Source organism: Eleginops maclovinus, chromosome 18 (genome assembly GCF_036324505.1).
Source record: "Eleginops maclovinus isolate JMC-PN-2008 ecotype Puerto Natales chromosome 18, JC_Emac_rtc_rv5, whole genome shotgun sequence".
NCBI classification, from domain to species: domain Eukaryota; kingdom Metazoa; phylum Chordata; class Actinopteri; order Perciformes; family Eleginopidae; genus Eleginops; species Eleginops maclovinus.
In genome coordinates, this window is record NC_086366.1 from 10,607,638 (window position 1) to 10,624,451 (window position 16,814).

Genomic DNA, 16,814 nt, shown 5'->3' on the forward strand with positions numbered 1-16,814 from the left:
TCCAAAGTCATTTAACACATTTATTCTAAATGGGTTTGTCCTCACCTGTGTTGAATCGACCTGCCTTAGGTATCTAAAGGAGTAGTAAAGACTCCTGGTGAGGTGGAAAGGCAGGAAGCAGAGCATGAACACTGCCAAGACGATGATGATCATTTTCACTGACTTCTGCTTGGTGCGTTGTGCTCCCAGAGAGCCACCTTCCGACCCCCAGCCAGGCTCCAGAAGCTTCCGCACCATGAGGCCATAGCAAACCATCACCACCATGAATGGCAGGGCAAAGAAAAGTATGGACACGGCTGAGCTGTACACCAGGAAGTCATCAAAAAGATCTGGGCTGGTGGTATCATAGCAGATCCGTTCATTCTCCACATCCCTGGCAGAACATATTACAATTACATTGGTTTTATCAAACTGTAGTATTGCCTTGTTTAGCATTGACCCAACATTTAAAAAATACCTTACAGGAGTTACAGAAGAAAGGAGAGATGATGTCAATTTGTTAGTTAGCAGGTTGATGGTGCCCATTAAGGTTCCATAAGTTACTTACTATGACACAAAAATCAATAGTCCCACACGTAATACAATGAAGAAGGATTCTATTGTTGGTAGGGAATTAAGAAAACAATTAATAATAGAAAGAAAGACCAATATACGGTCAAAATCACCTTGTTCTTGAGAAGTAGAGAATAGGTGCCTGGCAGAATAAAACACAGGTCCACACTGCCACAGACACACGCTTGGCCTGGCGAGCGCTGACCCAGTTGAGGGAGCGGACCGGATAGCAGATGCCAACAAAGCGATGCAGACTGATACAGCACAGGAACAGAATGGAACCTGCAAGATGAATACAGACATATTGCACTCTTTTTCATACTGCATGGATTTTTATTCAAACCGTGTCATTTAAATCTAACAAGTAAAGCATTTTTAATGCATGTTAGCATTTTTTTCGTTTACACCCTTCATGATATAATGTTTATGACTTACATTGCAGAGAAGAGTTAGTAATGCCACACACTGTGTTGTGTCATATCAAGTTGTGTTTCATTATGATGAGGTCAGATCTTATTACATACAATTGTATTATTTTGTATCATATTTGTATAATAAATTGTATATCAGTAAGATTTTAATTGTGTTTCACCATCTCTGTTGTATTCTTAGTAATGTCTTCATAGTGTATGATATCTTTGTGCGTGATATCCTGTCATTATTTCAATCTATTTGATATTTTTGTAAATTCAATTGGTATATTATATTGTATTGTTTCGCACTGTAATTTTTGGCATCATACCATATTGTATCATTGTGTGTAGCGTGTGTGTGATTTTATGGCCTGTGTGACCATATCAATTGTATGCTAAACTGTGAGCCTAGTGTAGCATATGGTATTCTACCGTGAGTTGTAGCAATAGTATTGCTTGCCAAGTGTGACATTTGGTAAGGTGAAACATGCTGTAACGTATTGGGTCATATTGTGTTGTATAATGTGTGACATTGTGTTTATGAATTAAAATATAGACTACTACACTTTTTGTCATTAAGTCATATCTTATTTTTCCTTATGTCTTCTTGTATCCAATGATATTATAATACATCATATTATATCATGAGTGTATGCATAGTATATTTGTTGTATTATACATGTCGTATGGATAACTTACATCACATATTCTCCACGGTACTAAATTAACACTATTGTACTGTCTTTTGGTGTATCATACTGCCATCAGCTGTACTTTATCATGATGTCATACTCAGTCTTTGCGGTATTGTTAGTGTGTGCCATGTCATCAATCTACCATATAAGTTTGCATAAAACAGGAAGCGTATGATCTTGCAGAACGGTTCACTGAACGGCCAGTCATTCTCATCTGCGTAGTAATAGACGAGGAAGGGCAGAGTGAGGATGTAGAGTGTGTCGCACATCGTCAGGTTGAACATGTAGATAGTGGAGGGCTTCCATCGCTTTGTGCGGAACACAATCACGTACAAAGCTGTGGTGTTCAGAGCCAGGCCAATTAAAAAGACCAGGGAATAGCTGACAGGAAGAAGAATATATTTAAAATCTTCTTGAAAGGGACAGTAGAAGTCACTGACATTGGTGTGGTTCTTCATTGTGTTGTCAAATGTGGCCATCTCGGTTGTGAGAACCCTGAGGTAAAGACAAGTACAAAGGAATAGATTATTATTTTGCTACATTTGAGCAACTACAAAGATGTTCTCATACACATTGAATTACTGTGAGAAAATGACATCAACCTAAATCACACTTTTGGGTGCGCCAAGTCATTCACCTTGGCATGCCTGAGCAGCACTGTTCAGTATAAGTCATGCCATGATTAAGCATAGTTGACTTATCCAGTGTGATTTTGTAATCAAGTTTATACAATCCACTTTATAGCTTGAGTCATCCCATTTTAAATTCCTTGAGCTTTTCACATAATGTGAATCAGTTTAATCCTGACGTCCCTTTCATTGCCAAATTCTTTCTGAGTGAATAGTTGAATAAAAGAGGAAAGAGTTGTGAGATATAAAAAGAAGGGACTTTAGTTTAAAAAAAAGACTGAATCCAACATAACTGACTGTGTGAGTTAATTTGAATGTTTTATGTTTGCAGGAGTAGTACAGTAGATGTGAGGAAAAAGATTTATTTTATGTTCAACAGATTTGTACTTCCTAAGTCCCAATCTCTGTCTTTAACAGGACTCAACTTGTTCTGGATACAGATTTAACTTGGTCTTGACTTGAACTCAACTGGAGCTGGTTTGTGGACTTGACCTGGACTTTATTATGTTGGTCTTTATGCAGCCTGTTCCACTTCCTGACTCATTGGGTTTACTTGATGCGATACCCTGATACGTTGTTTCACCATGTCACAGATACACTGATTTCCCTTTATTTAATCTTTGCAAATGTCTGAGCTGCAGACGATTCAGTCAAAAATTCACACAGGGTTATGATGTAACCATTTACAAAACTTTAAGCTGTGTTCTCAGGCAGAAAAACAACCCTCATTCTAACATTATGCGTGTCAAAGTTTCCAAAAGCTCACAGCTGTAAGAGGGAGAGACAGCAAAATCACCTTTTAACTCAAACCAGACCTTGTTTAGAGAACCTGATCAAAATGTTCTTTCTGTTTTGTTTACCTGGGTCAAATTTGTGTCCACTAAAAATGTGTTTATCTGACAAACTTACGTTCAAAGTCAAGTAAAAACATAGAGACAAGCCTTCAAAACTTGCAAAAATAAGACAGTAAGAGCCAAACTTACTTGTTCTCCAGCTTGCTGATAAGTTAACCAACAGCACTCAATTTTTATTTCCTCTTTATCAAAAACATTGCTTCTAGCTCGCATTGTACCCATAGCTTTTTTCCTTTCAAACAGCTGCAGTTTAAATATAACAGATAACAGACCTGAGACAGAGGGGCCCCTTTTGTATTCCTCCAAATTCCTCTGACATGCTGTGTGCACGCCACATCAAACTGAGCACAATTTACTATTCAACAACAAAGTAATCCATTAACTTTTTGTTACATTGGCTATACACAAATGTCATTATTGCACTGCAAAATATATACTAATAAGCCCTTTCCCCAGAGACAAAACACCTAAACATTATACAATTACTCACACTGTACAATGCTTCCTCCTGTCAGACACTGTCCAACGCTGTGTAAAGTATCCTCATCGTCATCAGTAAAAGCACAGTGTGCATTTGACTTTTTTGAGTATGGCTGAATGTTTGTCTAAGCTAATTCAGTATGTGAAAACATGTGGAGGTGTGTTCCTGTCTGACATGCTGCAACCTGCAAAGCGTGAATAGTTAAGACTGGATCTTCAGTTACAAGTTAAACATAATGTAAAAAAAGACAAACACTGAGCTACTATTTTGTCAAAAGCCCTATTCAAAGACAGCTACATTTGAATAAAACAAAGTAATTAGCATAAAAAATAAACAAGTAAAGATAAAGATATCCTGTATACATATATGTATAAATATAAATATGATCCTGTGTGTCCCTACAGAAATAGTTGACTTGATAGCCATACTAAGAAATAACATTCATTTTTCAAAACCAATTTTCAAATATTTCACATACAAATATGTAATATGGGAACCAAAACTAATTATATTTGGCACTTTAGGTTGTTTGAATTAAAGTATTTGCCTATTTTGTACATGTCCTACCTTATTTGGCCAATGCAATAGACATTTTCCTCACCAAATCATAAGAGAAATTAAAAACAAAAAGCCTCCTGCCAGGATCCTAACAGATACAGTACAATCCAACAATGAAAGTCCACCATTTTTTGCTTTGCCTCTCGCAGATAGTGATGTGTGTGGGTGTCAAAAGAAATGTTTGTTTTCTCTGACTGCCAATGTGTGCGTACATATGTTTGAATACGCCTATGTTAGTTAAGGTGTTACACTAAGAGGAGAGGTGAAAGAGTACTTAATGTCTTACTGCTCTAAAAACTCTGGGTATTAATGATTACAAGGTCCTTAACCTTAACCTTGGCCATGGCACGAAGGAGGTATCAAGTAAAATTATTTGAAAAAAGGTTGCCAAAAGGAACACTTCCAGGTATTCATATATTAGTTCCACTCCCTTGCCTTTTTGCAAGTCATTGAAGTCAACCATATAACCATAAAATGACTGCGTTTCCACCATAAGAAGTAAAAGGTAGGCCTATGTCTTAACCTTGACATTTGGGCAATATTCAATTTTTCACATGGCACACCGAAAAATCAGAGTAGTGAGGAGATGATCAAATATCAGAAAGAGAAACATATGATATTTTGTATCCCGAATGCATTGCAACGTTATTTTTTCACCCCATGACCTACCTAATTTTCAATTTCTGGTTAATTCTAAACCGTGAGCAACCACGCCAACACAAAAACAAACACATGTGGTCTGTAAACATGCATGCAGACACTGTCTCAAACCAGCTGCATCTGCTGATGCCCACTCATTACGAGGGTGTTTGAGACATCCTCCATTGTAATGTATTCCTTTAATTGTTCACACAGCAGCACCCACTTCCAATGAACTCCATGACCCTATTGTAGGCTACCCTGTTTACTCGCTGGTGTCTGCACAAGTCTGCTAAATCATAGCACAAAATGGGCAAGCCTACCACAAATAACGAATGCTTTATTATTCAATTGTTTATTTTATTATTTATTTGGAAGGTCTGATACAATAGGCAATATAATCTAAAATAAATTTAGCTGGATAAGGATAAAATGCTATTTTAAATATTATTTTAACAACCCAAGCGTCAAATTAGAAATATGTTTTATGTTGGTTTGTACACATAGGCTCTCTCTTTCTTTTAAATACTATTTTTCATTGTACTCCGCGATCGATTTTTCTTTGATCGACTGCGGATTCTTGTTGCTATGCAGGTCTGCAGGACGCAGGCTCCTGTCAGTGTCAGCCTTTTCTCCTTGAGGAGGCTGGAGTAGGTTGAAAAAAACCCTAATGCTCAGTGGATAAATTGACTCATATTGTAGTTATCATATCATATTTCTAGTCCGCTTATTTGGTTTAAAACATATATGAATAGGTTTTTATCGTGGTTACAGGCAAGAGGAGGCAGACAAAAAGGATGCATTTCTGCTCAGTGTTTTTCATCACAGACAGATCCCGAGTTTCCCCTCTTTGGGGCGCCATTGAGCTTAGTAGCGTAAGGGGTTCCCCGTTTATATTCCCCCATCCCTTTCCCTCTGCTTTTCTTCTGTCTGCTGCCCTCCTTCACAACACAGTACAGTACACACTAGTCCTGTGGTAGTGGCAGCAGCCAACACAAGTGGGTCCAGTCTCTCCTCGTAGCTCTGTACAAACTAGCCATTTATCATCAATCATGGCCGCCGGAGTACAAATTTAACTCCTGTGTTTCCTCCCTGTCGTCTGGAGGGGAGGATTTTTGGTTTGAGGAGACACAATAATAGTCCTCCACTGATTTTTGGATTTCCTATTGGAATGACAATACATCTCGCAAGGGAAATACCATTCATGTCAATAATACTCCAAAATGCAGCCGCCGCCGAGGAAGGTGAGTGATTTCTTGAGTCCGTTATGTTTCAGACAATGAGAGACAGATACAGTGTGTAGTGACCTTATGTGTGTTTTACCATCAACACAAAAAGCGTCCGATGCTGCAGGCTTAAGGAAATTAAAAGACATTTGATAGCCACCATTAGCAGCTTTTGCTAGCTATGTTAGTCAGTACCTAGTTACATTAATATGTATCCAACGGTGTAGCGTGAGCCGTCAGACGTCAAATAACGTTAGCTAGGAAACGCTAGGTGTGCTAACATGATACGTTTTATACAAAGCACAACAGCATGATAGTAGGATAATGCTATATTGTTGATTTTCATAAAATTACGCCCTGTTTCATAAATAACTTTAAATGAATATTGCAAAATGTACATTATCATCTGCACGTTACCTTATGGCAGTTAAGCTAGTAACGTTATGGTCATTACCACATTCTACATCCAAACGTAAATGTAGTGTTGCACAGGTGTTCATTTGCTAATTTTTATATAGTGAATTTATTAATGCAGCATGAATAAAAGCTGCCATTCGTCCACGTTGTGATGCTTCATGTGTTAAGCAAAGGGAAGACCTTCAGTCCGTCCAGGGTCACATCTTTTCATCAAAGGCTGAGCTGACAAAAGCTAAACACACACACACACACACACACACACACACACACACACACACACACACACACACACACACACACACACACACTGAGGGAGACATGCTGGCAGAGCCATGTCCAGTACTGACTTATTGATTCTGTATGTGCTGAGAAAAGACCACAGTCCCCTATAGCTTGGTACCCACTGGTGTGTATGTGGATGTGAGGATATTTAAGTTGCTTGTGTATTGCTTTCTAGGAGTGTGTGTGTGTGTGTGTGCCCTGAAAAAGATGCATGAGAGCCAATTATCCTGTTGTGAACTTCTGCACAGTTTTTCTTAATTACCACATATTCCCCCAGTGCCATTTATGCTCTGGGTTTCCTTTGGCTTGCTTTGAACATGTCATATCGTGTCTGTAAAACACACTTCAATAGGTCCTTTTATCATAGCTGCAGTGACCACTACGGTTGTCTTCTTTCACGGTGTGTCATCATCAAATACACCATTACAGTCATATTATTGATTTCGTAAGATCTCATTTGTCAGCTGTCATGTATCTTTCCCATGCAGTTTGCTGTGAAAACCCTTCCAAGAATACAACTAAATTATTTGCTAAATACTGATCTCATACCCCCCTGCCAATGTGGCTGGCACTCAGTACACTCAGCTTTCAGCACAACAGCCAGAGTGTATCAGTATATGGCTGTTGGATAGTAATAATTTCTCTCCCAGTGTGACACAAACAGCCCTTTTAGTGTGTTGTCTGTCTGTCTGCCTGCCTGCCTGCCTGCCTGTGTCTGTCTGTCTGTCTGTCTGTCTGTCTGTCTGTCTGTCTGTCTGTCTGTCTGTCTGTCTGTCTGTCTGTCTGTCTGTCTGTCTGTCTGTCTGTCTGTCTGTCTGTCTGTCTGTCTGCCTGCCTGCCTCAGCACATCTGCTTACAGGCTGAGCTGGTTTGGGATAATCTGTGGTAAAATGTAAATGCACTGCATTTATACAGCACATTTCCGGTCTTTGTAACCTGTCAAAGTCCTTTTACATATACAAGTCAGCATTCACTGATTTAGACTCAGGCAGAGGCGGCCACCAATGGTGCCACCTGCTCAGGGAAGACTCACACACACTCACACACCATTGGCCGGCCGCCCCATCCACCTGGGGTAGGAGTTTTTGAGACCATATCTGGTGGTAGGAGTAGTATTAATCTACATCATTATTCATCAGGCCTTTAATGTGTTTAGGGTTGGACTAATTTTATTTATTAAATAACTGACAAAAAAGGTTATATCATTCTCAATCTTAAAAAATAATTCTACAAACGGGCAATAAATTACACAACAAATTACTTACAACCAGTAGTTGTACGGCAGAAGCTCAGTCAGTAGGGACTTGGTCAAGTCCCCGAACATACCTAAAAATGTGTGAACTGCTACTGGAAGAGGACTAAGTTTACCTCCTGGACCCTGCTGTGGTGCCCTTGAGCAAGGCACCGTAGACACCCCCCCCCCCCGCCAACTTCCCATGGATTGGTGTGCCCTGTGCATGTATGTGTGATGATTAAAGAGGGTTTCATCTTCCAATTGTTCTTCTTAAACAAAAGATCAAATAGCTCAGTATTTCTCTCTTTCTTAATTTTACCAAGAGGAACATATCCGAATGAAATACGTACTGTACATGGCAAATCTTTTGATATTTCCTGATATGTTAGAGTTTTGAACTCATATTGGACAACCTAAACAGCTGAGGATGTACATTTCAATCAGTGTTAAATATATGGAAACAGGAACCACTCTTCAGCGAAATAGACTTATCTGCTGCATCAGCTACCACTACACCAGCTGAGCTCTTTTCCTTTCACATGACCTTTAATATACTGCATATCTCTTTCTCTTTGCCTCATAATTAACTTCACCATATCCCATGTTTTTCACAGGCACCTTCACCCTCTTCTTTTCTTTACTTTCATTTCATATTCTCTTACACACACCCAACCACCCACATGGCAACTCTGCTTCTCATTTCTTCTTCCCATGTCACTCTTTCCCTTCCCCTTCTTCCCCCTATGAGTGATAGAAGGTGAAATCAAGTGACGTCCTTTTTCCTGATAGTTTAATGAACCACTCCCTCCTTATCTTCAAAGACACAACACATGGAAGTGTGTGTGTGTGTGTGTGTGTGTGTGTGTGTGTGTGTGTGTGTGTGTGTGTGTGTGTGTGTGTGTGTGTGTGTGTGTGTGTGTGTGTGTGTGTGTGTGTGTGTGTGTGTGTGTGTGTGTGTGTGTGTGTGTGTGTGTGTGTGTGTGTGTGTGATGTTGTTGATTGTTGTGTCTAGAACAGTCATGAATTTGCCCACTGTTACTCTGATGAATAGGCGATGGAATCCACCCGACAATACACAATGACCACCACAGTGACTCTGTACGTGTTGGCAGGAGTGTGTGTGTGCATGTGTGTTTGTTTTGAGTGCAGGGTTATAGCCACTGTTCTTATCCGCCAAATTGATTTTCATACCAGTGATAAAAATGCACGTCTTTTTCAAATGCGCATGGAGTCTGCCTGCTCTGAAATTATGTTATAGGCTTTTAAACGTGTCTTCAGTCACCTCTAACTACAAAAACCTCCTCCAGCCTCTCCAGAAGTCTGAAATGACCCAGACACTGATTGTTACGCTGAATGAATTACTGATGGGAATGTGTGCGTGGTCCTTTCACTGGACTCTAAAGCTGAGCACACTCAAGTTAGACGACAGGTGATTGTCAGATAGATTGATTGATGGGAGTTAAATTATCTGTCCTTGTATTTGTAAGTGGGTTTCTGTGATTCAGGAGCCTAATGCTTAGTTACTAATAGTCTATCGTTTTACTAAGCAAGAAAACATTCAGCCAAAAACATTCAGAAGAACCTAAGTTAAAGCCACGTCTGCACCTCAGAGCTAAAAATACCCTTCTCTGACTTTCTCTGTCACTATCTCCATCAGCCTTTTTGTGACAAATATGGATTAATCAAAAGATGTAACAGCAGAATTATGATGTTTTGTTTTAGTACTGTCAATAGAAATCAACCAATTTGATTAGTGGACCAACAACCAAAAATTCTGTCTCTAGCTTCTCAAATGTTTGTATTTACTGCATGTCATTATGGATTGAATATCTTTGATTTGTTAGTTCTAAAAGTCACTATTTTATAGACAAGTCATAAAAAAAGATCATCAATAATTAAAATAGTCCTATAATCCTACTGAATTATGTTACTGTATTTGTCCCAATTTTGTGCAACTGTGATTTCACACCACATTTAATCCAACTAAGGTTGGGTGGTATGGCCACTGAGAAAAAAAATCATTATAAATAATGAATGTTTATATGACTTTTAAGCAGGTAGAGGCATTCACGGTTCACTTAACCATTTCTACTATAATCAACCAAAGTCTCAGATGATATACTTCATTATTGATATTATTAATATGGAAGGATTTCATGTAGAGATGAGTGTGGTGAATATGAGCCATGAAACCGCTAACCCACGTGCACAGCAGACCGGGCAGACAAGATGAACAAATGCCAAACCCCATCTCTCTTGACGTGCGTTTTTGTTTCCTCCAGGTCAAAGTGACACAGGAGCTGAAGAACACACACGCAGAGCAGATGACAAGACTGCACTTTAAACACCAGACTGAATGTGACCTGCTGGAAGACATGAGGTATGAACATGTCCTTATCACATGCATACCAAAATCCTGAAGAAAACACTGACTTACTGCCAGAGGATTTTAACTCTAGTCATGTTGTGACCGTGATATGCAAGGCCTGCACACAGGGACACAGCCATAAGTAAGAAAGAAGGAAAAACCAAGGAGGAGAGGCTAGAGAAATACAAATTTAAGCAGTATTGTCATATTCTGCTTTTTGAGAAGGACAAAGGGTCGGGAAAATGTTGAAGGTATTTCCTGCTGACCTCTCTCTGCTTCTTTCTTACTTTCTTCCATAATTCATTCTGTATTTCCTTCTATCTGTCTCTTTTGCCCCGTTTTGCCCCGTCCCCATACCTCTCTTTTTTATTTTGGATCAGCACTGTTTACTCATGACGTGTGAGTCTGGCAAATTTCCCTTTAGGATTTGGCAATGGGAGGAAACCTTGGTTCTTTCACACGCTCTCATATTCTGTGTTGACTAAGCATTGATTATTTATGGCACCCTCTAATACTCTCTGTTTCCATCCTCTCTCTGTTTCTCATTTTCACACTTTCTCTACCGCTATACTCCCTGAGACTTCCCTCTCTTTCTCTCCCTTTTGTCTCGGGGGCAACTCCAGCTGTTTGAACGCAGATTGCCTTGTTGCTGCTTGTTTTTGGCGAGTGCACAAGGCCCTTGTCTTACTTGTGAGAGAGAGAGGGAGAGCGAGTTAAGCAAATGCAACCATAATGTGTAAGTTCTTCTTGTCGGTGAGGAACGGAGCTACACGCCACTGGGTTCAGATCTTGAAATTGGCTTTGTCATCCTCTTGGTTTAAAGACACCGCCACAAGATATGGTCTCCGCATAACTCAGTCTTCTTAGTGCATCCCTCTTTCCTTTTAATGTTTTGTAATTATTTCTGATGACACATTCTCCTGGTGGTGAAATCAGACGGAGCAGGGTGGTGCAGTGATTAGGGAGAGACTGCCTCTCAATTGGAATATCTGGACTCAAGCCCTGCATAGCATCTGCTTCATCAATTTATTCTTTAGCAAGCGATGGGACCCTACTAGTGTTTCTGTCTCTGTAGTGTTGCTCATTTTAATAGATTTTTATAGATATTTTATGAGAGAGTCATTAGAAAGGCTGGACATGGTTTGATTTCACACATATAATTGACCTATTCCTGCATTTTACTAACGCCATTATGTCACCATTGTTGGAGGAGCCTGGGACTTAAGTTGTGCGTTGCCGACAACCACCCTGTAGCTGTTGTGCATATAATAATATGACCATAAAGCCTTTGAATGTTGAATCTAATGCAAGTCAAAAGCACTGCGATGCCAGCTGCTAACGGCTAATGTAAGCTACCTCTACTCCCTCTGATTCAAGCACAGATGTGTGTTGTTTACCATGTAGAATTATCAAGAAAATAATACGTTACGTCCCCTATGGTACAAGCAATGTATATTGACAATAAATACTCGTTGCTTGCAACCCTAGATAGTTAACGTAGTTATTAATGCAACAGTGATTTCCACAGGGAGAATAATTGACTCTCTTGTCACCATCCAGGGTCAGAATGATTTAATAACCGCAATGCAACAGTCAGTGAAAGGACTTTGTGTTGTAGAACACACATTTTCTTGCCTGAAGCCTACAGTAGATTTGAACTCTTAAATCCCCAAATCTGGGGTTATTGGCCCTAATTAATCCACAGACGGTTAATCATCACACAAGCACATACAAGTTACTAGCTTTAGTGCATTTATCCAATGTATTTACTATTGGAAAACAGTCAAATGAGAAAGATAAAGAAACGAAAGAAAGATGGAGCAGTCTATTTATCCTCCAGGACTGCCTTTAGCTTGGCTAGTTTATGGGAGAGGATAAGAGGAAGATGGGAAGAGGAGAAACGTTGATGAGTGGACGCACTCAGGGAGTCAACTCGGTGTCCTCAATCCAAATAACCCCCCTACCCTTATGTCTGCCCCACAGCTACACACACACACACACACACACACACACACACACACACACACACACACACACACACACACACACACACACACACACACACACACACACACAAAATACAGAACAATAACCTAATTTGACTTTTTTTCCCTCATAATTGTAGTTGCGTTATATTGGTGTTATTTGTAGATCGGGATCAGTGAATGATATTCAATTGTGAGGCCATCGTTGGGATGGGCTTTTTGAAAAGGGAATAGGATGCTTTGTTCTGCACCACTGCCTTTACAGTCTGTTGCCATTAGTGGCATTAACACGTTGGGCTTTAGAACAATACATCCCCTGTTAAGGTGCTTTTTCTGTTTTGTTGCAAGAGTAGGCTTCTTGTAGACAGGTTGCAAACTCAACTGCATCATATTTCCCGTAGTCTAGACAGAGTGCTGTATGAAGAATCTACAAAGAGCACCATCAATCATCAAGTGACAGTTGTGAGAAAACAAAGTGACAGTTTCTGTAGCTGATGCTTGGACTGCACTGCCTTAGACCTGGAGCCATGATGTGATTTAGGAATTTAGCCCCCCCCCCTGTGTCTGGTGCGGCACATTTGCATAGGATAGATTACATTTGTGTGATTCACTCAAATTTATTGACCAAATCTTAGAAGTTTTCTGCAGATATCATTAAAACATAATGGGTTTCCATGCTGAGTCGCTAGATTAGCCACCCCAACTTCAACACACAATGCTATCCGAGTCCTCATTAATGCTTTCACTGCTGCTTCTATAATTTAGGAAGAGGAGAAACAGAATATCAAGGACTCATTTGGGGGGAAAAGGGCCCAAATGAATTCACTGCTGATGCACACCCTGCTAATATAATTAGGCGGCCTCTGTGTACAGCGGAATGACAGCACAGACAGCCTCTGCTGTTATTGAAAACCACAAGCAGACCCCAGGTAATAGCCCCAGAGCGATAAGGCTGATATGACAGATAACATGACATCGTCCTTTCTGTTTGAATGAGGCAAATACGATCTTCAACCATGACCTTCTGAAACTTTCTTTATTTAGATTCAGAGGGAAATACGTGTTACATCACAATCAGACAGCAAGGGCGCCATTTGCCTACTATACCTTTAAATAGCCCTGATATTATTTAGAAAGTGATTTACTGTTTAAACATTAGCATAAAGAGTCAACTAACACCCCATCTTTTACACAAATCCAGGCAAACCACAAAGCATTGTTATAGCTGTTGTATCATAACTTTATTCTACTGGTAGTGTTAGCTTGTTATCTATTTCTTTGTATACTTCAATGACATTAACTAATGAATGTTTTGGCCTTCTTGGTCTTTGAGAGGAAAATCTGTGGAAGATCTGCTCTCTTGTGTCTTGTGGCGATCACGCAGCGTGAAAACATGACCTCCCTCCTCCGCCTCTGTCTCTGTCTGTGACTCACGTTGCTTATCCTGTTGTCACTGATCTCAGGCTGTGCCCTGTAAACCACTGATCTCAGCTGTTTTCCCGTTTGATCGTTCCCTCTCTCTGCCCGCACACACTTTTAGTGTCCACTCCTAAGCACTTAAGTATTTCCTTTCAGACACACACTCATCTGGGCATTTTCTTTCTGCCTACTTCATGCACAGCTGATGCTGACACTGCTTTACTGCACACATACAAACATACACAAGTGATGGCCAGGCAGAGTTGAGAGTTGAGAACGAGAGAGACAGAAAGAGACTGAGAGATGAGGAAGGTAGTATTTAGAACAGAAAGCAAGAAATTAAAGGTTAAGGGTAGGGAAAAAATGCCGAGGTGGAAAAAGTACAAATGCACAGAAACATTTTGGAGTACAGTATATCCTCTATACACTAATTGTACTACTATTTTTCTACACATATTTATATGATCACATTTGTAGTGAAATACTATTCAAGACTGAACCTTATAGCTCTGCACTTTTTGTTTACGTTCTGTCAGAAGAAATACACTGTCCCTAAAAGAAAATGTGTGTGTGCGATATATCTAGCTGTAAATTGGGTAACCATATTTACATATGTGGTTCCTGCTGAAGGGTCACCATGGTTGCATGATACGCCTAGACATGTCCTAGGACCCTAATGAGGATGTGTGTTAGTGTGTACTGGTGTTGACATTAATTGTGTGTTCCAGAGGCCCTTACTAGTACATCCAAAAGCAGGAAGAGCTTCTTGTTGCTGTACATGAGTGTCAGAAGGCCAGTCTGTCACTGTAATATATACCGTATTTACGTGAAAGAATGAGGGATTAAAAGTTGCATATAAACTAATAATGTATCTATCATTTTTTCAGTGAATTGGTTGACTCGTATCACTGCCACCTTCAGTTGCAGCTGCTGAACATTGGTCCCTTTAGTTCATTTCACAATTCTTCACACAGATACGTAAAGATTTCTTTATGTTGAAATTTGTTCAATTTTCAATCCATCGTAATGTTTTTGTCTCTGTGTATTATTCTGCTTGCTGCTGGTGCTGTGGCTTAGTCGTTCAACGTGCCAGTCGAGACCCTGGTTCAAATCCCAGCAGTGCCTTTTTATCGACTCATGTGTTGTATACTTGGAAGAAGAACATGTAAACTGGATTTGGTACAAGGATATTTGAGTCTAAGCAGTAAATTATAATCACTTGAATGTGAGTTATTGTCATGATAGACAGGCCCCTAACTCTCTGGTTAATATCTATGGGTCACTGTGGTTTAGTTTAAACACCGTCTGTTACTAACTAAAAAAGGGGAGGGAACTTATGCTGAAATCGAAATAGGGCTTTTTCAATGCACTACAAAAAAGGGTTGTTTGAAAAATCGAAGAACTCACCATACAGTTGGTAGATCTGATACGTTGCATGAGTAAATATTCGTAGTCACTACCGTGTAGATTAAACATGGTAGTCATATAGGGTGCTGTGGCTTAGTTGGTTAAAGCGCCTGTCTAGTAAACAGGAGATCCTGAGTTCGAATCTCAGCAGTGCCTTTTCTGTGGTTGAGATTTGGATTATGAAAAGATATTTGTGAAATGCTCTAAGCATCCTTCAAGTAGGACACTGTGTCACATACTGTACATTGTAAACGGTAATTAAATATCTCAGAAGTTTAGTGTCATGTAGTCAAGTGTATAGTCTGCGTTGGCCTTTAGAATTGATAGCTACCATTTACGATGAACTGATCTGCAGGGAGGATTCATCTGACAATGTATTTTATTTTTGTGGTCTGATACCATTCTCAATGTGAAAGTGTGTTCATTTTTTGTGCACCATCACTGAATATCTTTGCTCTCTGGTTGATGAAAAATGATGAGAAATCACCAGAGGAACATTAATTATTTGTCATAGGCAGCTATTTGTAGTCAATGCAATGTAGTTTACTGAAAATGGTTGTCCTGTGGGTCTATAGCAGGGTTTTCCAGACTTTTTTCACTCAGAGCCACATACAGGAAAACATACAAAGGGCTGGGCCCCTCACTAGAGGAGAGGTATTTTGCATTATAGGTTAAATTATAATTTAGCAAAATCCATTAAATGTAGGTAAATGTGAGTATGTGTATGTATAATTAATCAATTATACATTTATTTTAAGTGTTTGCAGCTCATTCCTTGAAACAGAAGCCTCAGATTGCTTAAAATAAGGGAAAATATGAAGGGTACGTTTTCTTTATTTACTAAGATTTGTAAGAAAATGTTTCAACTTTAATTGACTGACTTTATTGAGAAGGTGGGCTTATTAACAAATGAATACTGTGTAATATATGTTTACATATACATTTAAGAAATACAATATAAGAAAAGCACAAACTTCAGGATTGGGCCATATTCCGTTGTACTTTTGGAAATTGCTAAGGGCCAATTCCAAATGGACAACGGGCCACATTTGGCCCCCGGGCCGTAGTTTGCACACCCCCGGTCTATAGGGTGCTGTGGCTTAGTTGGTTAAAGCGCCTGTCTAGTAAACAGGAGATCCTGAGTTCGAATCTCAGCAGTGCCTTTTCTGTGGTTGCAGGTCTACACTTTCTGCAAGTAGCTTGATCAGATACATCCGATGTGCTTATTAAAGGATCTCAGGGTGGTATTGTCATGTAATTAAGTGCCAACTCTCCAATGGAAATTTGGCCTTACTAGCTTCCATATCCACTGACATGAATAATCAATCAAGTAATCTTGATTTCCCCAAAATGTTAGTGGTGTGAGACCATACTTGAGACCATGAAGGCTTCAGTTTAACTTGGCTGAACCTCTCCTGGTCCTGCGTTCTTAGACAGGAGAATGTGTTCCTTTGTTGTTTATTATTGAATATCTTTGAGTTTGGAATGTTTTTCTTTTGCCGTAATAAATGCAGTTGAAGCACATTGCTGTCTGGTCTATAGTGCACCGTGGTTTAGTTCGTTAAAACGTCAACTCAACAGGAGAATTTAGGGTGAAATCCGAACATGGCCTTTTCAATGCACTACACAAGTGTTGTTTGAAAAGTTGACCGAAG

General features: G+C 39.6%; 2 protein-coding genes and 2 non-coding genes across 10 annotated transcripts in view; 3 read left to right on the forward strand and 1 right to left on the reverse strand.

Annotated features, from left to right (window-relative positions):
- The window catches only part of LOC134880038 (P2Y purinoceptor 2-like), a 37,418-nt gene that overhangs the window by 1,429 nt on the left and 19,175 nt on the right, over positions 1-16,814 (reverse strand). For 2 of the 7 annotated variants that reach the window (XM_063906721.1, XM_063906720.1), the window contains exons 2-4: positions 1,803-2,155; positions 666-834; positions 46-373 (exon numbers count right to left, since the gene is read on the reverse strand). In XM_063906721.1, coding sequence (XP_063762791.1) covers positions 46-373; positions 666-834; positions 1,803-2,139 — 834 coding nt within the window. In that variant the 5' untranslated portion in view covers positions 2,140-2,155. Of the gene's footprint in view, positions 1-45; positions 374-665; positions 835-1,802; positions 2,156-3,272; positions 3,555-3,633; positions 3,809-4,191; positions 4,330-16,814 lie in introns of those variants that run through there. The other 5 variants (XM_063906716.1, XM_063906715.1, XM_063906714.1 and 2 more) reach the window with 5 other exon arrangements.
- LOC134880035 (F-BAR and double SH3 domains protein 2-like) overlaps positions 5,799-16,814 on the forward strand; it is a 55,405-nt gene continuing 44,389 nt past the window's right edge. Inside the window, exons 1-2 of the mRNA XM_063906710.1 lie at positions 5,799-6,065; positions 10,263-10,360. Coding sequence (XP_063762780.1) covers positions 6,045-6,065; positions 10,263-10,360 — 119 coding nt within the window. The 5' untranslated portion in view covers positions 5,799-6,044. The remainder of the gene's footprint in view (positions 6,066-10,262; positions 10,361-16,814) is intronic.
- On the forward strand, positions 15,242-15,315 carry trnat-agu (transfer RNA threonine (anticodon AGU)). The gene has a single exon. It is a non-coding gene; the product is annotated as a tRNA-Thr (tRNA).
- Positions 16,249-16,322, forward strand: trnat-agu (transfer RNA threonine (anticodon AGU)). The gene has a single exon. It is a non-coding gene; the product is annotated as a tRNA-Thr (tRNA).